This window comes from Leptidea sinapis, chromosome 16 (genome assembly GCF_905404315.1).
Source record: "Leptidea sinapis chromosome 16, ilLepSina1.1, whole genome shotgun sequence".
NCBI classification, from domain to species: Eukaryota; Metazoa; Arthropoda; class Insecta; order Lepidoptera; family Pieridae; genus Leptidea; species Leptidea sinapis.
The window spans coordinates 10132406-10152199 of record NC_066280.1 but is presented as its reverse complement, the minus strand read 5'-3'; the positions used below and the strand labels follow the sequence as shown (position 1 = coordinate 10152199).

Sequence of the window (19794 nt, the reverse complement as noted above, 5' to 3'; positions counted from 1 at the left end):
GAAAGAGCTTAATGTCAAAACTAGATTTTCCACTATATGCCTTCGTAGGGTGCTGGAATTCTTCGGACATATTGCTCGTAACGAGAGTCACAATCTTGAAGAGCTGATGGTAACGTCCCAGAGGACGCAGTCCCACAATGCCCTTCATGAAACATAGTATCGCAGCATATGGAGGGAAATTGTACGGGAGAATCTGATGAAGCGGGGCAGTCAAGACCCTCAGTAATGAGGAAAACGACGCGAGGAGGAGGAAGATTGTTATTTAAATTTAATATATTATAATGTGTCTAGATTTTTCAGTAGAATATTTTTTTTAACATATTTAAACTTTAGTTTATGACGTTTGTGTCTTATATCTGCTGGTAAACTATTTAATAAATGGGATTCTTGTTTTATTTTTATTTTATTTTATTTTATTTCTTAGGTTTTCAATGTTCTATCTCCGTAGTACTTACCAGTGAGAGGCCATTGCACAGGAAGCCGGCTAGATTATGGGTACCACAACGGGGACTATTTCTGCCGTGAAGCAGTATTGTGTAAACATTACTGTGTTTCGGTCGCCGTAGCTAGTGAAATTACTGGGCAAATGAGACAACATCTTATGTGACAAGGTGACGAGCGCAATTGTAGTGCCGCTTAGAATTTTTGGGTTATTCAAGAATCCTGAGTGGCACTGCGTTGTAATGGGTAGAGCATATCAATGACCACCAGCTGAACGTCCTGCTCGTCTCATTCCTTATTTTCATAAAAAAAATCTTAGCTCTAGGTACTTCATATTTACCATCAGATATAGATCTTGTCTGGTGAGCATGACATACATTAGTCGGGTGAATTATCAAATGTAGGCTGTGATAATCACATACTATCTAATCCTCGACATTCGATTACCACTAAGCCGAACAGGCTTAATGTATTATAATTCATATAACTTAGTAAGGCACACATATTATTGAATATCCCAATACAAGAGAGATTGTAATACAATTATGATACAAAAATTTGTATGCACGCAAGAAGAAGAAGAAGAACGAAGCAAAAATCATTAAAATGATTTATTACTCGTGCTATTCTTCGTTTTTAGGAAGAAGAATTTTGTAAAAATCTTGCAAAGATGGCTTTGACAGTTAATTATTAAATAATGAATACAGCTGTATGGGCTTGAACCATTTGCCTATCCTAATAATGGACGAAGAAACCAAAAAAAAAAAACGAATGACGCAAACATCAGAAAATTTTTTGAACCAACTTCAACCTGTTACTTTTGTGTTACAGTGATACACGCGCATCTTAAAATTGTACTTTCATCATTTTCGCATAACTCGCCTAAAGAAGTATAACTTCAAATATATACTTTAGTGACAAAACCGGCGCCTGTAAAATAGCGGCCTTACAAATAAACTTGGTATAAAGTTATAACTAAGCATAAACAAAGAATATGCAAAATGTTTACAATTTCGTTGACAACACTGACAATACAATGATAATTCTGAAGTTTTCTGAATGACAAGCAGCCTTGCAAATAAACGCGGGAAACGTTATACGTCCGAACAAACCAATCGTAAGCAAAATGTCTATTTGTAAACATTTTGCATTTTCTTGGTTTATGATTAGTTATAACTTTATGCCAATTTTATTTGTAAGGCCGTATATTTACTGTATTATATAACATGAGAAGGTTGTTTAATTTGTAATAGTAACAAGCATTATTAAATACACTATTTTAGTATTACTTCGAAATTTCTACGTAATTTGAGAACTCGATACAGATATCCAGCGCTCTGTTCCAAAATCAATAACGAGGTATAAATTATTCAAATGTACGTCAGTTTTCGGGACATCATATCGGGATCTCGGCTCAAATCGGATTACGTCAACTACCCTGAGAGGGTCGCGGTCGTTTATATGTTTATGGAGGTATTTCCCCACATAAATATTAACATAATTTTATTCACTGAGCACCAAGCTATTATTCCATCAAATAATATTAAATTCGTATGTGTTCAGGAAATTCATATTATAATAACAATTGTTTAGTGCAAAGTGTTGTGATAACAAAACGTAATTCTTTCTTTCTTTTTTTCTTCATCAGCCGGAAGACGTCCACTGCTGGACAAAGGCCTCCCCCAAAGATTTCCAAGACGATCGGTCCTGCGCTGCCCTCATCCTACGTATTCCGGCGATGTTGACCAGATCGTCGGTCTATCTTGTGGAAGGCCTACCAACACTACGTCTTTCGGTACGTGGTCGCCATTCGAGGACTTTACTGACGACCTAACGTATAATATATTATTTAAATCCAGATCTTGATTCAGAGTCTCACCTAAATGTTGTTGCTATTTCGCTTCACATGAAAAATAAACTCTATTAAATTTCAATACAATCTCATGAGATCTCTCATGTCTAGATTTAGCAGGGGCATACATTGGTTTTCTAGCAAGGTGCCTACCTAGCAAGGTACCTACCATAACACTTGGGATGTAACTAGTCGTAGTTGAGGTTTGGAATATGCAAAGATTACTTACCGTAGGTATGTAGTAGCTAGCGTAAGGGAAAATTTTACGCCTAAATGTTCAATATAAGTTTGGTTATGAAATAAGGGAACCAAATTAAACTAAATCAACTTAAACACCAGTGCTATATTTATTTCAGTTTATAACGAAGTAGGCACTGCCTAATTGCCTATATCACATGCAGGCCCCTGAGATTGAGCCAAATTTGTTTTAATAGTTATCTATGCAACTGTTGTGTAATAAGGGGTATTAAAACACGAATGTGAATTTATCTCACGAGGCGAAGCCGAATGTGATAATAGTATCACATGTGTGTTTTAATACCTAATTATCAACAGTTGCTTGCATACAAGACTTTATCTACACCCAAAATATTAATCCTCTAAAAGATTCTGAAACAGTAAGCTAACTGCTAACATTATAACAGTCAGTCCTAGTAGGTAACCTAATATCATCCATTACTGATTATATACAAATAAAGTAAGTATTAATGAAAGAATTATTTATTTTAGTTGTAATTTACATTTTGTATAGTGCAATAATTAAAATTCATTTGAATATTATGTTCCTTTGGAAATTAATCGCTCATTTTTTGTAAACAAAACAATAAAAATATCTAAGAAAAATGGCGGGGATTCGAATAACCTACTTTTTTTTACGGCGCGCGACGTTCTGGTGGTGTGGAACGCGCGTAAACCGTAATATTCTTTTTTGAAATTCATACAGACGCCACGGATCGAGCAATAAGAATGTGGCTGTCTGTTAAAACTCTTTGAGCATGAAGTGAATGAAAAAAAATAGGAGTGTTGTTATGAAAATCAGTACAACATTACAACACTCTTTTGGATGATGTAATGGTTATTAGAACATTGGGTGTTTTAAAGTTGGCAATAAGCTAACTGTTTCAGAATCTTTAATAGAGGATTTAAAGCATGGGTGTAGATAAATATATGTAATAAATATTATATATATTAATTATATTAGACCACAAACTTTCATTAATGCTCATTTAGTTCATATAATTCAAAAATCACAATTGGATTTATTTTTACGTACGTGTAAGCCATTTAAAATTTGCATCAGTGAATGTGAAGTGTGAATTGAGAAAATTCAAAAAGTATTTTTTAGTTCTCTAGATAACAGAACTGGTTCTGGAAGTATATCTTTTGCTGATTCACTTAAAAGTCATAAATGTTAACCCTTCACCTCAGGCGGCAAAAGTTCGACATGATATTTCTTTACAAAATTATAAACTTTGTAATTGATTCCCCTAACCTTGTTGAAAAGGTCAAACTCCAAAGTCCCGACTAAATGTGTTAGTACAACTAATATTATTTTTTCTGTGAAAAGAATGAAATCTAATTTTGCTTCAAATTCTTTCTTTAATTTTTTTTCGATTTTAAGAATCTTTAAAAATCTTTTTTTCTATTCTTTATTGTTTTCTTTTTTAATATGCGTTGTGTTTTATTCTTAATTTCCCAATTCTTGCTTGATTTTAATACTAATTGTTAACTTTAATATAATTTGTGTGCACTCAAAGTCCTCCGCTTTTAAGTGTTAGATTATGAATAAGTTTTTATATAATATTACTGTTTGTTGTCATAACAGTCGGAGGCTCCCTTGCACAGGATCCGGCTAGATTATGGGTACCACAACGGCGCCTATTTCTGCCGTGAAGCAGTCATGTGTAAAGATTATTGTGTTTCAGTCAGAAGGGCATCGCAGCTGATGAAATTACTGGGCAAATGAGACTTAACATCTTATTTCTCCAAATGACGAGTGCAATTGTAGTGCCACTCACAATTTTTGGGTTTTTCAGACTGAGCAGCACTGCATAATGGGCAGGGCGTATCAATTACTATCAGCTGAACGTTCTACTCGTATCGTCCCTTATGGTCATAAAAAAAACCAGCAATTTTCTAAAATGACGAAACTGTGGTACTAAACATGTGACAGGCAAAATAAAGTATATTCTACAGCTCATATTTAACCATAGAGTTTTAATTTCAAATGCTGTTATTACTTTTATCTACACCTATGCTTTATATCCCCTTATAAAGATTCTAAAAAAGTTAGCTTATTACCAACATTAAAACACCCAATGTCCTAATAACCATAAAATCATCCAAACGAGTGTTGTAATGAAATTCAGTACAACATTATTTCATCCGTTTTCATTACAATTCTCGTTAGGATGATGTAATGGTTACAAGGAATGGCTTTTTTGAATGATAAGCAGTAAGCTGTTTCAGAATCTTTTATAGAGGATTCATATTATGGGTGTAGATAAAGTCATGTATGCCATTATTGATAGTATGAAAACACTCATGTGATACTATAAACCCATGTTCGTAAATAATTAAAAGTAATACCTCCTATTACACAAGAGTTGCAAAAATAACTATTGAAATATTGCTTATGTAAGAGGCCACCTCCAGAAACAATGTGCTCTGTGTTAACCCACAACGTCAGCTGCTACATTTGCAAACACATTAGAACATCGTTAAGATCGGGAATACGAAAATTTAATCAAGTTGATAACTTTTCGTATTCTCGATCTCTTAACTCATGTGAAAACAATTGGCTCCTAACAATATTGCAATCAAGCATTACCCACCTACAATTAATAATAATAACTTCTTTTGATAAAAACTTTTTGTACAGTGTCATATTTATTCACAAAACATTAGTTATGCTTATAATGAATCATTATAATCTATAATATTAACAATGCATAATCAGATTACATGCAGTAAAAACTAAACAATGTGATCAACGAGACAGCTATAGGCCAACAGGCCGAATTAACTGCCAATTATACTAATACATAGGCTGCACTAAAAATATCGGGAATGGAATATTTCCACTGTTCCTGTCATATTAAAATCTTTTTCATTGAAAACTCTTTGGTTTTAAGAATCGAATACCATTTATTTATTTTAAAAAAAAATTCTCGGTCTTGTCACAAGGTCTTGTCAAACTTGTTTAGTCGTTGAGAAAATGGAATTGACTCAAGAAAATTCTAGAGCGATGATTTATTATGAAAGTAATAATAAATCGAAGTGGTTTAACACAAAAACAGTGTGTTGACCGGATGATTTCTACATTTGGTAATGAAGCCCCATCCAAAACCATAATTTATCGCTAGTTTGCTGAATTTCAACGTGGACGTGTCAAGCTCAGTGATGATCCCCGTCAAGGTCGTCCAAAAACTGCAGTCACCAAAGAAAACGTTGATGCTGTGCGTAAGCTAATTGAGGAAGATCGACATGTGACATACCGCGAAATTCAGGCAACTTTAGACATTGGCATGAGTCAAATACAAATAATCTTGCATGAACAATTAGGTGTAAAAAGTTGTTGTCCCGATGGATACCGCATTTGCTCTGTGAAGAGCAAAAAGCGGCTTGCGTTACTTGGTGCGTCAGAACTCTCGAAAGATTCCACGCAGGATCCTCAAATGTAACTGTATACAATATAGCAGGTGACGAATCCTGAATATACGCGTATGAACCCAAAACAAAATACCAGTCACGAGTTTGGGTATTCGAAAATGAGTTAAAGCCAACAAAAATTGTTCGTTCACGGAGCGTTGCAAAAAAAAATGGTGGCCAGATTTGTCACCAAAACCAGCCATGTTGCGACTATTCCTCTTGAAAGACAAAGAACGGTTTATGCAGAATGGTATGCTAGCATTTGTTTGCCACAGGTCGTTTCTGAACTCCGTAAAGAGAACTGCAACCGCCGCATCATCCTCCATCACGACAATGCGAGTTCTCACACCGCGCATAGAACAAAAGAGTTTTTAAAGCAAGGAAGCATAGAATTATTAGACCATCCGCCGTACAGCCCCGACCTAAGCCCTAATGATTACTATACTTTCCCTTAAATAAAGAATAATTGCGTGGTCAGAGATTTTCATCACCTGAAGAAGCTGTGGACGCCTACGAAACGGCCATTTTAGAGACCCCAACTTCCGAATGGAATGGTTGCTTCAATGATTGGTTCCATCGTATGGAAAAATGTGTCAAATTTCGCGAAGAATACTTCGAAAAGCAATAAATACATTTTTAAATAGGAATTTTGTGTCACTTCCTTGATTCCCGAAATTTTCAGTGCTCGTATTACATATTTTCATTTGTGGATCGAAAGTCGTTCCAAATAATTTGTGACTTGACATTTTACAGACACGCGTTAGATAATTTAAAATGTCGTAACATGTCAAACACTTCATTTTACAATAATTTTGCGATAGTAATTTTCTAAATGATTTGAGTTTTCTCTAGTGTTCACGAGTCTCTTGCCAGATTTTGGCGAGTCAACGCGTCCTGAGGATGCCGTGTAGAGGCGAAACACGTGTCGAATTGCTTAAAGACAAATATTGGAAGAATTAACACTAGAGAAAACTCAAATCATTTGGATAATTATGGATTTGCGCAAAGTAACTTCAATAAATTTTATTTTATAATAATTGTTCTGTTAAAAAAAATTAACAAAAAAACAACCGCCTCCAAAAATACTATTCCAAAACAATAGATATAATATGCACTAAAAAGTATAAAAATAATTGCGTATTTTATACAATCTAATTTATTAATCTTATTCTAGTTACGATTATTGTTATTTTTGGAATCGGTGTCCTTCGGCCGCAACCCGCTCTCGCCTCTCGCCTACTCACGACTCAAGCACATCTCACCTATAACTATGTAGTAACAAACCTATCTTGGATGACACCGACTCCAAAAATTACAATAATCGTAACTAGTACAGTATAATTTAAGACTTTTTGGTGGTTTTCTCATGGATTCCACTGGATCTGGACCAAATTACAATGGGACCATTCGGGAAGTACCAGCTTTCAGATAAAAAAATAATTATCAAAATCGGTTCACACAGTCGAAAGTTTTGTGGTAACAAACATAAAAAAAATACCGACGTATTGAGAACCTCTTCCTTTTTTGAAGTTGGTTAAAAATGAAAATTTAATCATGGGGAGCTTTTCATTTTAGTTTATTTCAGTCGTCTCTCTATGAACATTATTTATTAAAGTATTGCACATTCTCACTTTGAGTTATTTGTACTTTGTGACTCGACTGAGGTGTATAAGACGTGGTTGAAGCCATATTATGTCCAAATTTAATATGTAGCTGACAATGTTATAATGTACGCGAAAGTACTTTGTTGTCAATAGTAAGGCATATGTGTAGAAGATAAGACCCATTACACCTCTAGGCCACCTTTTTGAAGTGGAAACTTCTTTAGCGGTGTTGAGCACTTTTCTTGGGATGGATATAAAATGTTAAACTCACGTTAGAACACGTGGCCGGATCGAAAATTCTGAAGACAGTTGTCGAAATTATGGATGAAAGATTTATACTTCTAACTTATTATAGTTCGGCTATTTCAACTTAATTATCTTACGGTTATTGGACCAGTGGTTGAATCATTGTGATTGCGAAGCCGAAACACCGCGAGGTCGAGGGATCGAAACTCAGCCGTGAAATATTTTAAAATGAAAGGAAAATAGGTTAATCTTCAAGTTTTAAATGAATTTCAAATGTTTTACTTTAATTTAATTTTAACTTAGTATTTTAATTTTATGTTTTTTTAATTTCACATATTTTTAAATTAAAATACACAACGTCAGTATTCAAGTTTGGACTTCTGCCAGCATTCCCGGAGTGTAACCCATTTTTTTTATATTAATCCTAGTTCGATTCTGTTCTCTATACAATTGTCTGTTAACAAACAAATTAATCAAACTACTATTTCACGTTATTCCTACAACAAAATCCAACGACTATAGAGCAAAGATATCCGATAAAAATTTGTATCCGAAATTCATTTACGATCAATAGTTACTTTTTTAATCTGCCATAGAGTCTGTGCAAGCGGGATGTGAGCATTGAGCAAGTGTCAACTGGGAACCGGGACAAATCATATATAGCGAGATTCTGTTGTGGTTATTCGATAATGTTCCTGTGGGAACGCGCGCTGCGTCGAAACTATATTCTCTTGATCTTTTGCCTCTCAATCTGTATTTATTTCATAAATCCAATTGATATGTTAACAATTTTTCGATACAATTTTATCACGTATGCCATACCAATATCGTGAAATATTATTATGATGTTTTAGGTAATTTACTCCATGATACCTTGCGATACACGACGCCTTGCGTCGACTTTGGATATTAATGCGTTTTTACACTCCAAGGTAATAGTGGAACGTTTAAAGATGAATATTTACATAGCTAGAGATGTCAGATTATAGTAGTAGATAATATAGTATTTATTAATTTAAGCGCTAATAGGGAAAAAATGCTTTTAAAAATACTATGTGCAACTAAGTAGAACCAAAGTCTCCAACATAGCCCAAATGATTGCGAAACTGAAGTAGCAGTGGGCAGGACACAAAGTTTGACGAAAAGATGGCCGGTGGAAGAAGAAAGTTCTCGAATGGTGACCACGTACCGGAAGACGCAGTGTTGGTAGGCCCCTTACAAGATGGACCGACGATTTGGTCAAGAATGTGAGGGCAGCGCAGAGGGCGATCTTTAGGGGAGGCCTTTGTCCAGCAGTGGACATCTTCCAGATGATGTGTAACTTCAGTTGATCGTTTTGTAACGGCTAGGGCATTTAGAAAAAATATACGGTATGGATTTAAAAAAATCTTTTGTATAAGTTTCTATCTAGCGTTTGCTTGCCGCTATCATATTTGTAGCCGTTTAAACATATTACCAATAAACACTAGGGTTTTCAGAAACTTATACGGCCTTACAAATAAATTTGGCATAAAGTTATACCTGGGAATAAACCATGAATATGAAAAATGTTTACTAACAGATATTTTTTCCACGTTTATTTGCAAGGCTGCCTGACAATCGGAAAACTTCATAGTTATCATTGTATTGACAGATTTGTCAGCGATATAGTCTATATTATGCATATTCTTGGATTATTCTCAGGTATAATTTTATACCAAGTTGATTTGTAATGCCGATAAAGTCTCTATTAGGTTTAAACTTTATAAAAATCAATAAGCTTAGTGGTTCACTGTACTTTTTATCAAGTAACATTGTTTTAAAAGAAATAAATGACTTATTCTTTAACCGATCACGAATGTTATTGCGTCTGACAACATTTTTATTATAATACTAGCGGACCCGACAGACGTTGTTTTGTTAAAAATAAACTGTCGCCGATGGAATTTCGTAAAATCCGTTCTTAGCTGACCTCTACTCGACGAAAGGAATATTCCTACCAAATTTCAAGTCTCTACGCCTTATGGTTCCAGGATATCGTGATGAGTGACTACATACATGGAAATCTCTTATATATATAGATTGACCATGGGAAATGGATTTTCTAGATTCAGACCACAAACTATCAAGAATTGGCCTTGAGATTTGTTAATGGTCATGGCGAATGCAAGACGGATCGGAAATTAAAGATTTGCGGGCTAACTCGACATGCATAATGTTCATGAAGTAGATGCTGCAGATCATGAAGAATTGCTATTATCATTACTGCATTGATCTCTTCATGTCGTTGTTCCTCCATGGTGCCCATGAAATATAATTGTTAAAATTTATGGTGTGCATCTTCGAGAGATTGCAATGATCAAATTCGATGGTGAATCTATCCTTGTATCTACAAAATCAAAAGCAAAGTCCGTATTAATGATTTTTAAACACTTATTTTTAGAATTAGCATACATAATACATAGGAATAAGTATAGTAGATATGTTATTCTTCTACTGTATTGTGTGCAAGAATATAAATAAATTAATACGCTGAATATCGGATTAAATCGTCGTTCTTAGACAATGTCTGCCCCAAATGAGGACATTTGAAAACAAACAGTGTATTTTTGAGTGTTTGCTAGAAAATGTCGTGATTCGGTAGTTTCCCACTAAGGCAGCACAATCCTGGCGTTTCTCCGGAAAATACTTGCAAACAACGTCCATCGACCCAATGTGAACGCTAGTATGCAAGCGGTAATCAGTACTGCAATCGTATCGAAACGCTGCTCGATTCAAATCAGTACTTCATAATTTTCTTCTTGTGCGTCGAAAATTATCTAGGTGTTGATCTCTGAGGTTTACTGGCTGCCTCGCTTTGCTCTAGTGATTCAGAAACACAACGTCGAGCCCATACTAACGCGGTGCTTTTTACCTGCAATTTCTTGTTCTTCGTCAGTCCAATTCGCAATGTTTCGAATCCTAGTTACATTACGTCTATGTCGGAAAAGATGGCACAATAAGCTAATAGAAACTCGAAACAAACACACCCACCCAATGACATTCTATAAATCTTATGTATAGAATGTTATATTACGTCATTGCACCCACCAGTCAACTTGAATAACATGACGTGCACTGTCATTTGTATTTTATTACTCATGTAGCGTGAAACTAACAAAAAACTTCATTGAATTCTTTCTATTCTCGAGATGTCATGAAAATGTCAATCCATACAAAATGTATGAGAAAATAAATGTTTTATATAAATATTTTTTTGTGATTTTTTCGATATTTTATTACTTATTATCCTATTCCGGACTAAGAGTAACCCAAAAAATCAAACAACAGAAAAAATGGTCTAGCCGTTCTTGAGTTATAAATGCTGTAACCTCCACCTGAGATGATTTATACGTCTAGATAGCCGATGACCATTGTGAAAACGTCAAAAAAAATTGATGTTTACAGTTAACCTCTACATTCAACAACGTACACTTACTCAAAACCCGAGAGTGTACGACGTAGCTTGTCACTCACACTAAAGTACTAAACCTGGCCCGTTTTCATCGGTTATCTTATTTATATATTTTATTTATTTATGACAATAAGGAACGAGACGAGCAGGACATTCAGCTGATGGTAATTTATAAGCCCTGCCCATTACAATGCAGTGCCGCTCAGGATTCTTGAAAAACACAAAAATTATGAGCGGCAAATACAATAGTGCTCGTCACCTCGATACATAAGATATTAAGTCTCATTTGTCCAGTAACTTCACTAGCTACGGCGCCCTTCAGACCGAAACACAATAATGCTTCCACATTACTGCTTCATGGCAGAAATAGGTGCCGTTGTGGTATCCATAATCTAGCTAAGGCATCCCTTACAAAGGAGCCTCCCACTGGTAAACTGTCTAGCGACAAGAGGCTCTATCTAGACAAATAAGTTACCTAAGTTGTCCGTGCTACCTAGCACAATACAATATAAATGTACTCGCCTGCAGTGGCGGCTGCACAGAGACCACGAGGCGGCCTCTCACCGCTAGCGAGGCGTCCCGTCGCTGTTCGCCATATTGGTTGTGCGCGCGGCATGTCCACACGCCACTGTCCGTAGGCTGTGCGCGTCGTATCACCAACACCTGCTGCGTTACCGACACTCTGATGCTGCTGCCAACAGGACTCGCGCGTCCATTGCTGTACCGCAACCAACTGCAAAACGCGCTTTGTTTTGAACAATTGCTCTAAATCATTTAAAAAAGTAACATTTAACAATATATAAGATACATAATAGCTTCAAGGGTAAAATGTATACACTTTTATAATAAAGTCCCAGCCACTGTTCAGGCATTATCTATAAATAAATTCAAATGTTTTCCTTTAAAATGGCTCTGTCGTCAATCCTTCTACTCCACAGCTGAATATATAAGTAATCGGACAGCCTGGGACTGGATTATGATTATTTTAAAGCAATAGCAAGGGCAGTAAAATATTTTATATATTTTTAGAAAAAGCGCAAAAAAAAATGCTGGGAGTGATTCTTGCGCCGCTTCTTCTCTCTCAGAGCGCGATTTGTTTCCGAAGCAGTAGTAGTATCTAGAATATTATAAAATGACATCAAAAAGAATTCAAAACAAATCAATGTTGAAAAACAAGACCGGCAACGCTCTTGTGATTCCTCTAGTGTTGCAAGAGAATGTGGGTGAACAGGTACGCTCGTTTGTCCTCCCTTTTCCATAAAAAAAAGGTAATATGCAAAATAAATTTTCATTTTTTCATGTGTCAAGTTTCGTAGTCAAGAACCTAAAACGAGTATGAAGATGATTTGGTATTCATCTTAATCCGGGTAAAATCTATCGAGCGAGGCGGTTGTTTCGCACGTGCAACCCGGGAACACCACGTTCTTATTACGTAATCTGTGAAACTGTCGTGTTAAATGCCCACAACAATGGACAACTACAAAGATCCTGCACATGGTCGAGATCTTTGCCTTCGCCACCAGCCTTCCCCGTAATATATATATTTTCTTTTCATTTAAAATTCATATTATGTCTGGTACCTGTATGTTGGGGGCGGACTTCCAATAGCACAGCAAACAAGTCTGATGTCACCACCTTGTTGTACTGTTTCATCTTCAGATATTGCCAGGATTCGGGGAGCCATGCTGCCAGTTCCATCTATGATGAAATATGTGTGAGTATTCTGTTTTATATTTATTAATTTAATATAGATTTATTGTTTAACACTGGGTCTTTTGCACAGGATACCGGCTAGATTATAGGTACCACAATGGCACCTTTTCTGCCGTGAAGTAGTAATTTGTAAGCATTATTATGTTTCCGTCTGAAGGACGCCGTAGTTAGTGAAATTACTGGGAAATTTAGTCTTAACATGTTATATCTGAAAGTAACGAGCGCAATTGTAGTGCCGCTCAGAATTTTTGGGTGTTTCTAGAATCCTAAGCTGAATAAATAAATAAAAGGCATTAATTTCAGACATAATAAAACCCATAGATACAATAAATTTAGACACAGTAAAGGGGTGTCAAGTTAAAAGTTAAATTAGAGTAAATAAACTATATACATATTGCACATATTTGTGCAGTCATTTTTTGTTCTTGTCCATGTGAACAGAGATCCAGCGCTTAAACACTGGATTCCTGATGTCATCAGAGACAGCCACGAGTATTTTGTTGTCGGAACGTCACAGTCTCCGCCAAAAAGCGGCAATGCGAGACCGGATTATCGCGAAAAAGTCGGGGACCCGAGTGTCTGCGAACATGCCCGACTCGCTGCAGCACCGCGGTAGTCGCATAAGAGCCCAGAACGCGTCATTGTAATGGACTCTTATTTTGGGGCAGGGTATCAGCTGAAAGTCCTACTCTTCTTGTCCCTTATTGTCATAAAAAAAAGATGCAAAGATGAATGTTGAGTATAGGAAGATTGAATACATTGCCAAAACTTTATTATAAACAATACTTATATAATTTAATGTTCGTTCAGTAAGTAAGTAAAGTAAATTGTAAGATATTACGTGTGACAGAGATCATCGACGGTGGACTCCTTCTCTTGTCGCCGGTGAGCATGTGTTGAGCCTCGCAGCAGTAGGAACTCCTATCGTCAGGACTGGCGTCCCGTACCACGAGTATGTCACCACGGCTACCAGCTATTATGTATCCTCCATCTATAAATATTTGAAATGAAATAAACTACAGATAAGATTTATGATACATTCATTGAATAGTATCACAAATTGAATAGTATTGCATTTATTGGAATTAATTTTTTGTAGAGAGCTTGGAGAGACAGATGCTGTAGAGATATGAAAAGATCAGACAAATGTGTGATGGACTCGTCCACCCATAGTTCCGTACATGTAGTTGCTACCGCTCAGTTGGTTAGAGCACTGGCACGGAACGCCAGAGGTCGTGGGTTCGAAGTCCCGCATCGTTCATAAAATTTTGTCTTTCAAATTTCAATTGTGTGCTAATCCTAAAAGTGAGGGTTATCACTTTAAAAACATTATTTTTTTATTCTTCGTCATTAATCGGAAACATACATCATAAAACAAATATTGAATTAAACATGGAATTACCGATTTTATCTTGTTATTTTCAGATGACCTATATTTATTCGTTTTCTTTTTTCAAGATTCCAAAATAGTTTTTAATTTTTGAGGTAAATAGTAACTTTTCTTCTATATTTTTTGTATAAATATTTTTACGGTATTTTTCTCACAGTAAGGCACGAGGTAACTACTACTAGCGCTATCTAGTGGTGTTTTAGTGAACTATTTTCTGTAATATACTTTTTGTATTGAGTTTACCACTTTATTTTCAATTGATAGAATTCGTATAGGTTTTCCTGTAATCTGCAAGCAATGAATTATATTTTCTATTTTTCAAAGTTTTAGGCTTAGTAATTTCGGAGATTAGAGAGTAATTACCTTACCTTGAGCCCTGGTCAATTTTAGTCTTATTTCATGAACTTGTTTATTTTACAATTATTAAAAAAAAATGAGATCCTCATCAAGATCCCTTTCATTGAACATAAATAAAATAATATAAAATAAGCCTTTATTGCTGTTCACAAATATTATAAATGATTCTTAACTAAATATAAACTTAAATCTAAATTATATGTAAGGTTAAACAGCTTGTCTTTCGATTAAGGCCTCCTCTAAAGATTTCCATGCCTCTCTGTCTTTCGCTATTTGGATCCATTTAGGCCCAGCTACTCTTTTTACTTCATCTTCCCAGCGTTTAGTTTGTCGCCCTTTTCTTCTACTACCTATTTTTCTTGTTTTTCTCTTAACATATGTCCTATCCATCGCCACTTTAGTGTTCTGCATATTGATTTTGCGTCTTTGAATTTAGTCATACTTTTTATATCTCGCAATTTCACTTTATCTCTTCTTTTAACTCCGATTAAGCTTCTTTCTATGCTGTTTTGACAGACATTTATTTTATTTGATTATTGTTCGGTTAGAGCCCATGTCTGACAACCATAGGTCAAGCAAGGTGGCATACACGTATCATTGAATATATGACACAGTAGGGCATGCAAATATTTACAGCAAGTTTTGTTTAATTTCCAAAATGACCGTTATCTCAATAAAGTATTTTTTACATTGCACGTCTGTGATTTGATCATAGGATTTCAGCATCATATTATATCTTTATCATCCTTTATTTAACCTTATTTGGTCCAGTATGTTCGGAGCAAATTGTCTGTGACAGATGGACGGACAAATAGACAGACACTCGAGTAATTTTATAAGGAATCAGTTTTTTTTCATTAGTACAGAACCCTCAAAAGAGGGGAATTAAACTGAAACAATGATATGAAATAAAAGAGAGAATTCTTAACTTAGATATTTAAATTTGATCAACATTTTTGCGGTTCACAGAACTTATAAATTATAAGTAATTATTCATGATCATCATCAGCCGAAAGACGTCCACCACTGGACAAAGGCCTCACCCAAAGATTTCCACGACTATCGGTCCTGCGTTGCCCTCATCCAACGTATTCCGGCGATCTTGACCAGATCGTCGGTCCATCTTGTGGGGGGCCTACCAACACTGCGTCCTCGGGTAATTATTACTAAAAATATTATCTCAACTGCATGTCAGCCGAGAATCCGTGAAAAAAAATAATATTTATTGTAAAACAAAGCTCCTAAAGTTGTATTATTGTACCTATTAAGCAGGTAAAGCTATCGCGAGACGTGCCATCACAAAGACTATGTACTAATTAGATAATTAACATTGTTAAGCGACGAACAGTAGCGAGTGAAGCGGAAGAACAAGCAGGAAGTGGCGAGCGGTGACGCGGAATATTATAATGATCGTGTTGACACAGACAATGACAACAAGAACAGGGAGTCTGTAGAGAGGTTGAGGTAATGATAGCATTCTACGTGAAGTATTCACACTGAGCAACTGACACGATATCACGTCTAGTGTCACAAGTTAATAATAATTGCAATATTGCGTGATTCAAACATTTCTGATAAGTACAGTAAGCCTCGAAGCTGAATACTGGGTCTCGACATCTCGAGCGATTGCCAATTTCGTGGTTATCTGGAGGGCAAAGCCAAATTGACTTCAAAGAAACTGGGCGTCATTAATAGAGCACGGCAATACTTCAAACCGGCCCACATACTAGTGCTCTACAAAGCGCAGGTCCGGCCACACATGGAATATTGCTGTCATCTATGGTCTGGCGCACCCCAGTATCAGCTCGATACATTTGACCGCGTGCAACGCAGAGCAGCTCGAATTGTCGGGGACCCAGTGCTCTGTGAATGGCTGGATCACTTGGCGTTGTGTAGAGACGTCTCTTCATTGTGTGTCTTCTACCGCATTTATCACGGGGAGTGTTCCGAAGACCTGTTTAACCTGATTCCTGCCGCCGAATTCCACCTTCGCTCGAAACGCCACAAGTTAGGTTATCATTCTCACCATCTGGATGTGTGGCGGTCCTCCACAGTGCGGTATTCAAGGAGCTTTCTTCCACGCACTACAAAGCTGTGGAATGAACTTATTTGTGCGGTGTTTCCGGGACGATACGACATGGGTACCTTCAAAAAAAGCGCGTACACCTTCCATAAAGGCCGACAACGCTCCTGTGGTTCCTCTGGTGTTGCAAGAGATTGTGGGCGGCGGTGATCACTTAACAACAGGTGACCCGTACGCTCGTCTGCCCTCCTATTCCATAAAAAAAAATTATGATAAGTACAGTTAGCCTCGAAGCTTCATACCTACTCTACAACACAGCTACGAATTACTTCTACTTTACATACTACGTAGCTGCTACTTGAAATACTAAATATTAGCTACGTTATATACTCCGTAGCAGCATCGTAGTACTTTATCATTTTATTCCGAACTGACTAGTGGCTGTGAATTCATAAGCCTTAGGTCTGATTGAAATTCAAAAATCCACGGCATAAGCAGAATTCGTTGAGCTTTTTGTCTGAGATGAAGAAATGAGATGGTAGAGTCTTCTCATTGTCCGTGAGAGCCGGTTAAAGACAAAAATAATACCCTCAAGGTCGGCTCTGGTTTAGTACGGCACGGCTGGCTGAAGTTACTAGAAGCAGCCTTCGATAATGTTACGGAAGGATGGCTGACACCTGTTCGGTGATAATGACGATGTGCTTGGATTTCGCACGGTGAAAAGCACTTAAATTATCTGGAGAGACGACTTATTTACTTTTTAGAACTAGAACATTCAATTCAAACTTCGGAGTCAATTTGGTAGAATATATTTGTGTTTTTAAAGGATTACTAGCAAATTACTTACAGATTAGTAGCATTATAAAAAAACTGATCTAATTCTGGAATATATGATTTATAAGTAACTAGCTGACCAGGCAAACGTTATTTTGCCATATAAAGTATAATTCACGCGATAGTTTTATAAGTAATAAAATATTGCCTATATTATAGCCTGTACATCATTTTGTTCTATTGTCAATACTTTTTGCAGCGCACGCAAAAATAGATTTTCGATTTTACACCTTGTGTTACAAAATAGCAATTTTATTACGGATCCCTAATTTTGAAAAAAAAACATAGCCTATAGCCTTTCTCGATAAATGGACTACCCAACACTGAAAGAATCATTCAAATCGGACCAGTAGTACCAGAGATTAGCGCGTTCAAACAAACAAACAAACAAACAAACACTGCAGCTTTATATATTAGTATTAGTATAGATTAAGAAAATTCTTTTAATTTTACCGATATATCTAATCATAAGTATCTTTAGAATATGACCACAAATAAACACAAATGATATGCCTTTCTGGTGGACTCAAGATAATGAAACAAGCATAACAATCTGTCTATCAATTGTGTCATTGAACTTATATAACGATGAAACTGGAAGGTAGACATCGGCTCTTCCAAGTGAAACCGTTAATCCTACCTCAGGGTATCGTTTATCAGAGTTTTAATTACTTATTCCTTTCTTCAAAATAGTCACCAAAAAACTGACTGTAAATATATAGACATTATTGAAGTTATAGTTATATTGAATATTGTTAATTAGCATTATATTCTTATATATTATAAGCATTGTACTTATATGATAGTATTAAGTCTGAAATGGCTTGGCTACAAGCAGCTTCAAAAAATTATACGCAATTTTCATTTTTAATTTTAACTGTTACTGTTACGAGTGTCCACACGAGCTGATGATGCGGGCTTGCGGTCCGAGTTAATTGCGTCTGGTTTATGCAAATGCAAATAAACGTGAATGTACTTGCCGTATAAGAGCCTCAAACGAAATAGATGTCAACGAAACTAATTTAAACAAATGTTCCAACTACTCTTTGAATTGTTTACAAGCATTCCAAATGTGGTTGAAGGGACTAACTTATGTTTATAGCGACAATATAGTCTATTTACGGCTAATATTTTTTTCTATAACCTATCTATCCTTAGTTTAACTTACTAGACGTAGACAAATCTGTCCTTTTACGCTTACTTACATTTCAATAACCTATTGACAGATACCATTGGACTCTAACGGCCATTTCCAGTATACTATCTACAGATAGAGATAAATAACTACCTCCTACTGTCAGTAATTAGCTGTCAATAATCAGAATCTGTCCCAATATGCCCGATAAGTCATTCTTATCGCCTTATATTGGCACGCGTCAATTGCAATTTCCATATAAACTTCTATCCTTGGTAAGCTATACGTTGTCCCATTGACAGACAGCGTGTACGGATAAGGTTAGTTACCGTCGATAAGTTTATTGGGACAGAGAACTTAACGATAGTTACGATTTTTATCTCAAGTAAGAGATAGACCCAATATTGGGAAAGGCCTAAAGTAACTATATAAGACATAACTCCATAGTTAATGACAAGATCTTATCTATCCATATAGATAAGATTTTGTCATTAAACGGTGATAGTAATGTATCCGTAAGTTAAACTAATGTAGTAGATAGGTCATTGAAAAAGGCCATTAATTGACTTTTGGCCAAAGCTGGACAGAAAATATAAAAATTCCAGATAATGTTCTGAATTATTACAATAAAACAAAGAATTGTATTTGATGAAGAAACAACGAAATTAACATATAATTTTCTATTATAATACTATAATAGTACAGAGTCTAAATGTAATATGAACATATGTTTTGAGCTAGATGTTACCTTGGTTTTTCATTGTTTACAAATATCGTCTCAAAATATTTATAGAAAAAGAGAAATAAAAGCTTAACACTGCTAAAAAGTCAAAATTTTCTTTAATTCTGCAATAAAATGGATATTCTTTTTTCATCAAATCAATTAATAATTGACCTGATAATAAATTATTGATAAAAAACTGAATTTCATAAAAATATTAAGAATTTATTAAGATATTTTTATAGAAAAACGAAAATGAATTCACTTTTTCAACGAAAACAATGTTAATTGCTATTTAAAAATTAATATATTTTAAAGTGTTTCCTTTCACAGAGATTTTCCTCAAACAGTTGGCATCCCATCGCTTGCGATCAGATAACTTTCTGCTACGAGT

The 19794-nt window shown here is 35.6% G+C and overlaps 1 protein-coding gene across 1 annotated transcript in view; it reads right to left on the bottom strand.

The window, feature by feature from the left end:
* The window catches only part of LOC126968636 (cell adhesion molecule Dscam2), a 203287-nt gene that overhangs the window by 51057 nt on the left and 132436 nt on the right, over positions 1–19794 (bottom strand). Inside the window, exons 6-8 of the mRNA XM_050813654.1 lie at positions 13782–13931; positions 12808–12925; positions 11750–11960 (exon numbers count right to left, since the gene is read on the bottom strand). Of these exons, the coding sequence (XP_050669611.1) occupies positions 11750–11960; positions 12808–12925; positions 13782–13931 (479 nt within the window). The remainder of the gene's footprint in view (positions 1–11749; positions 11961–12807; positions 12926–13781; positions 13932–19794) is intronic.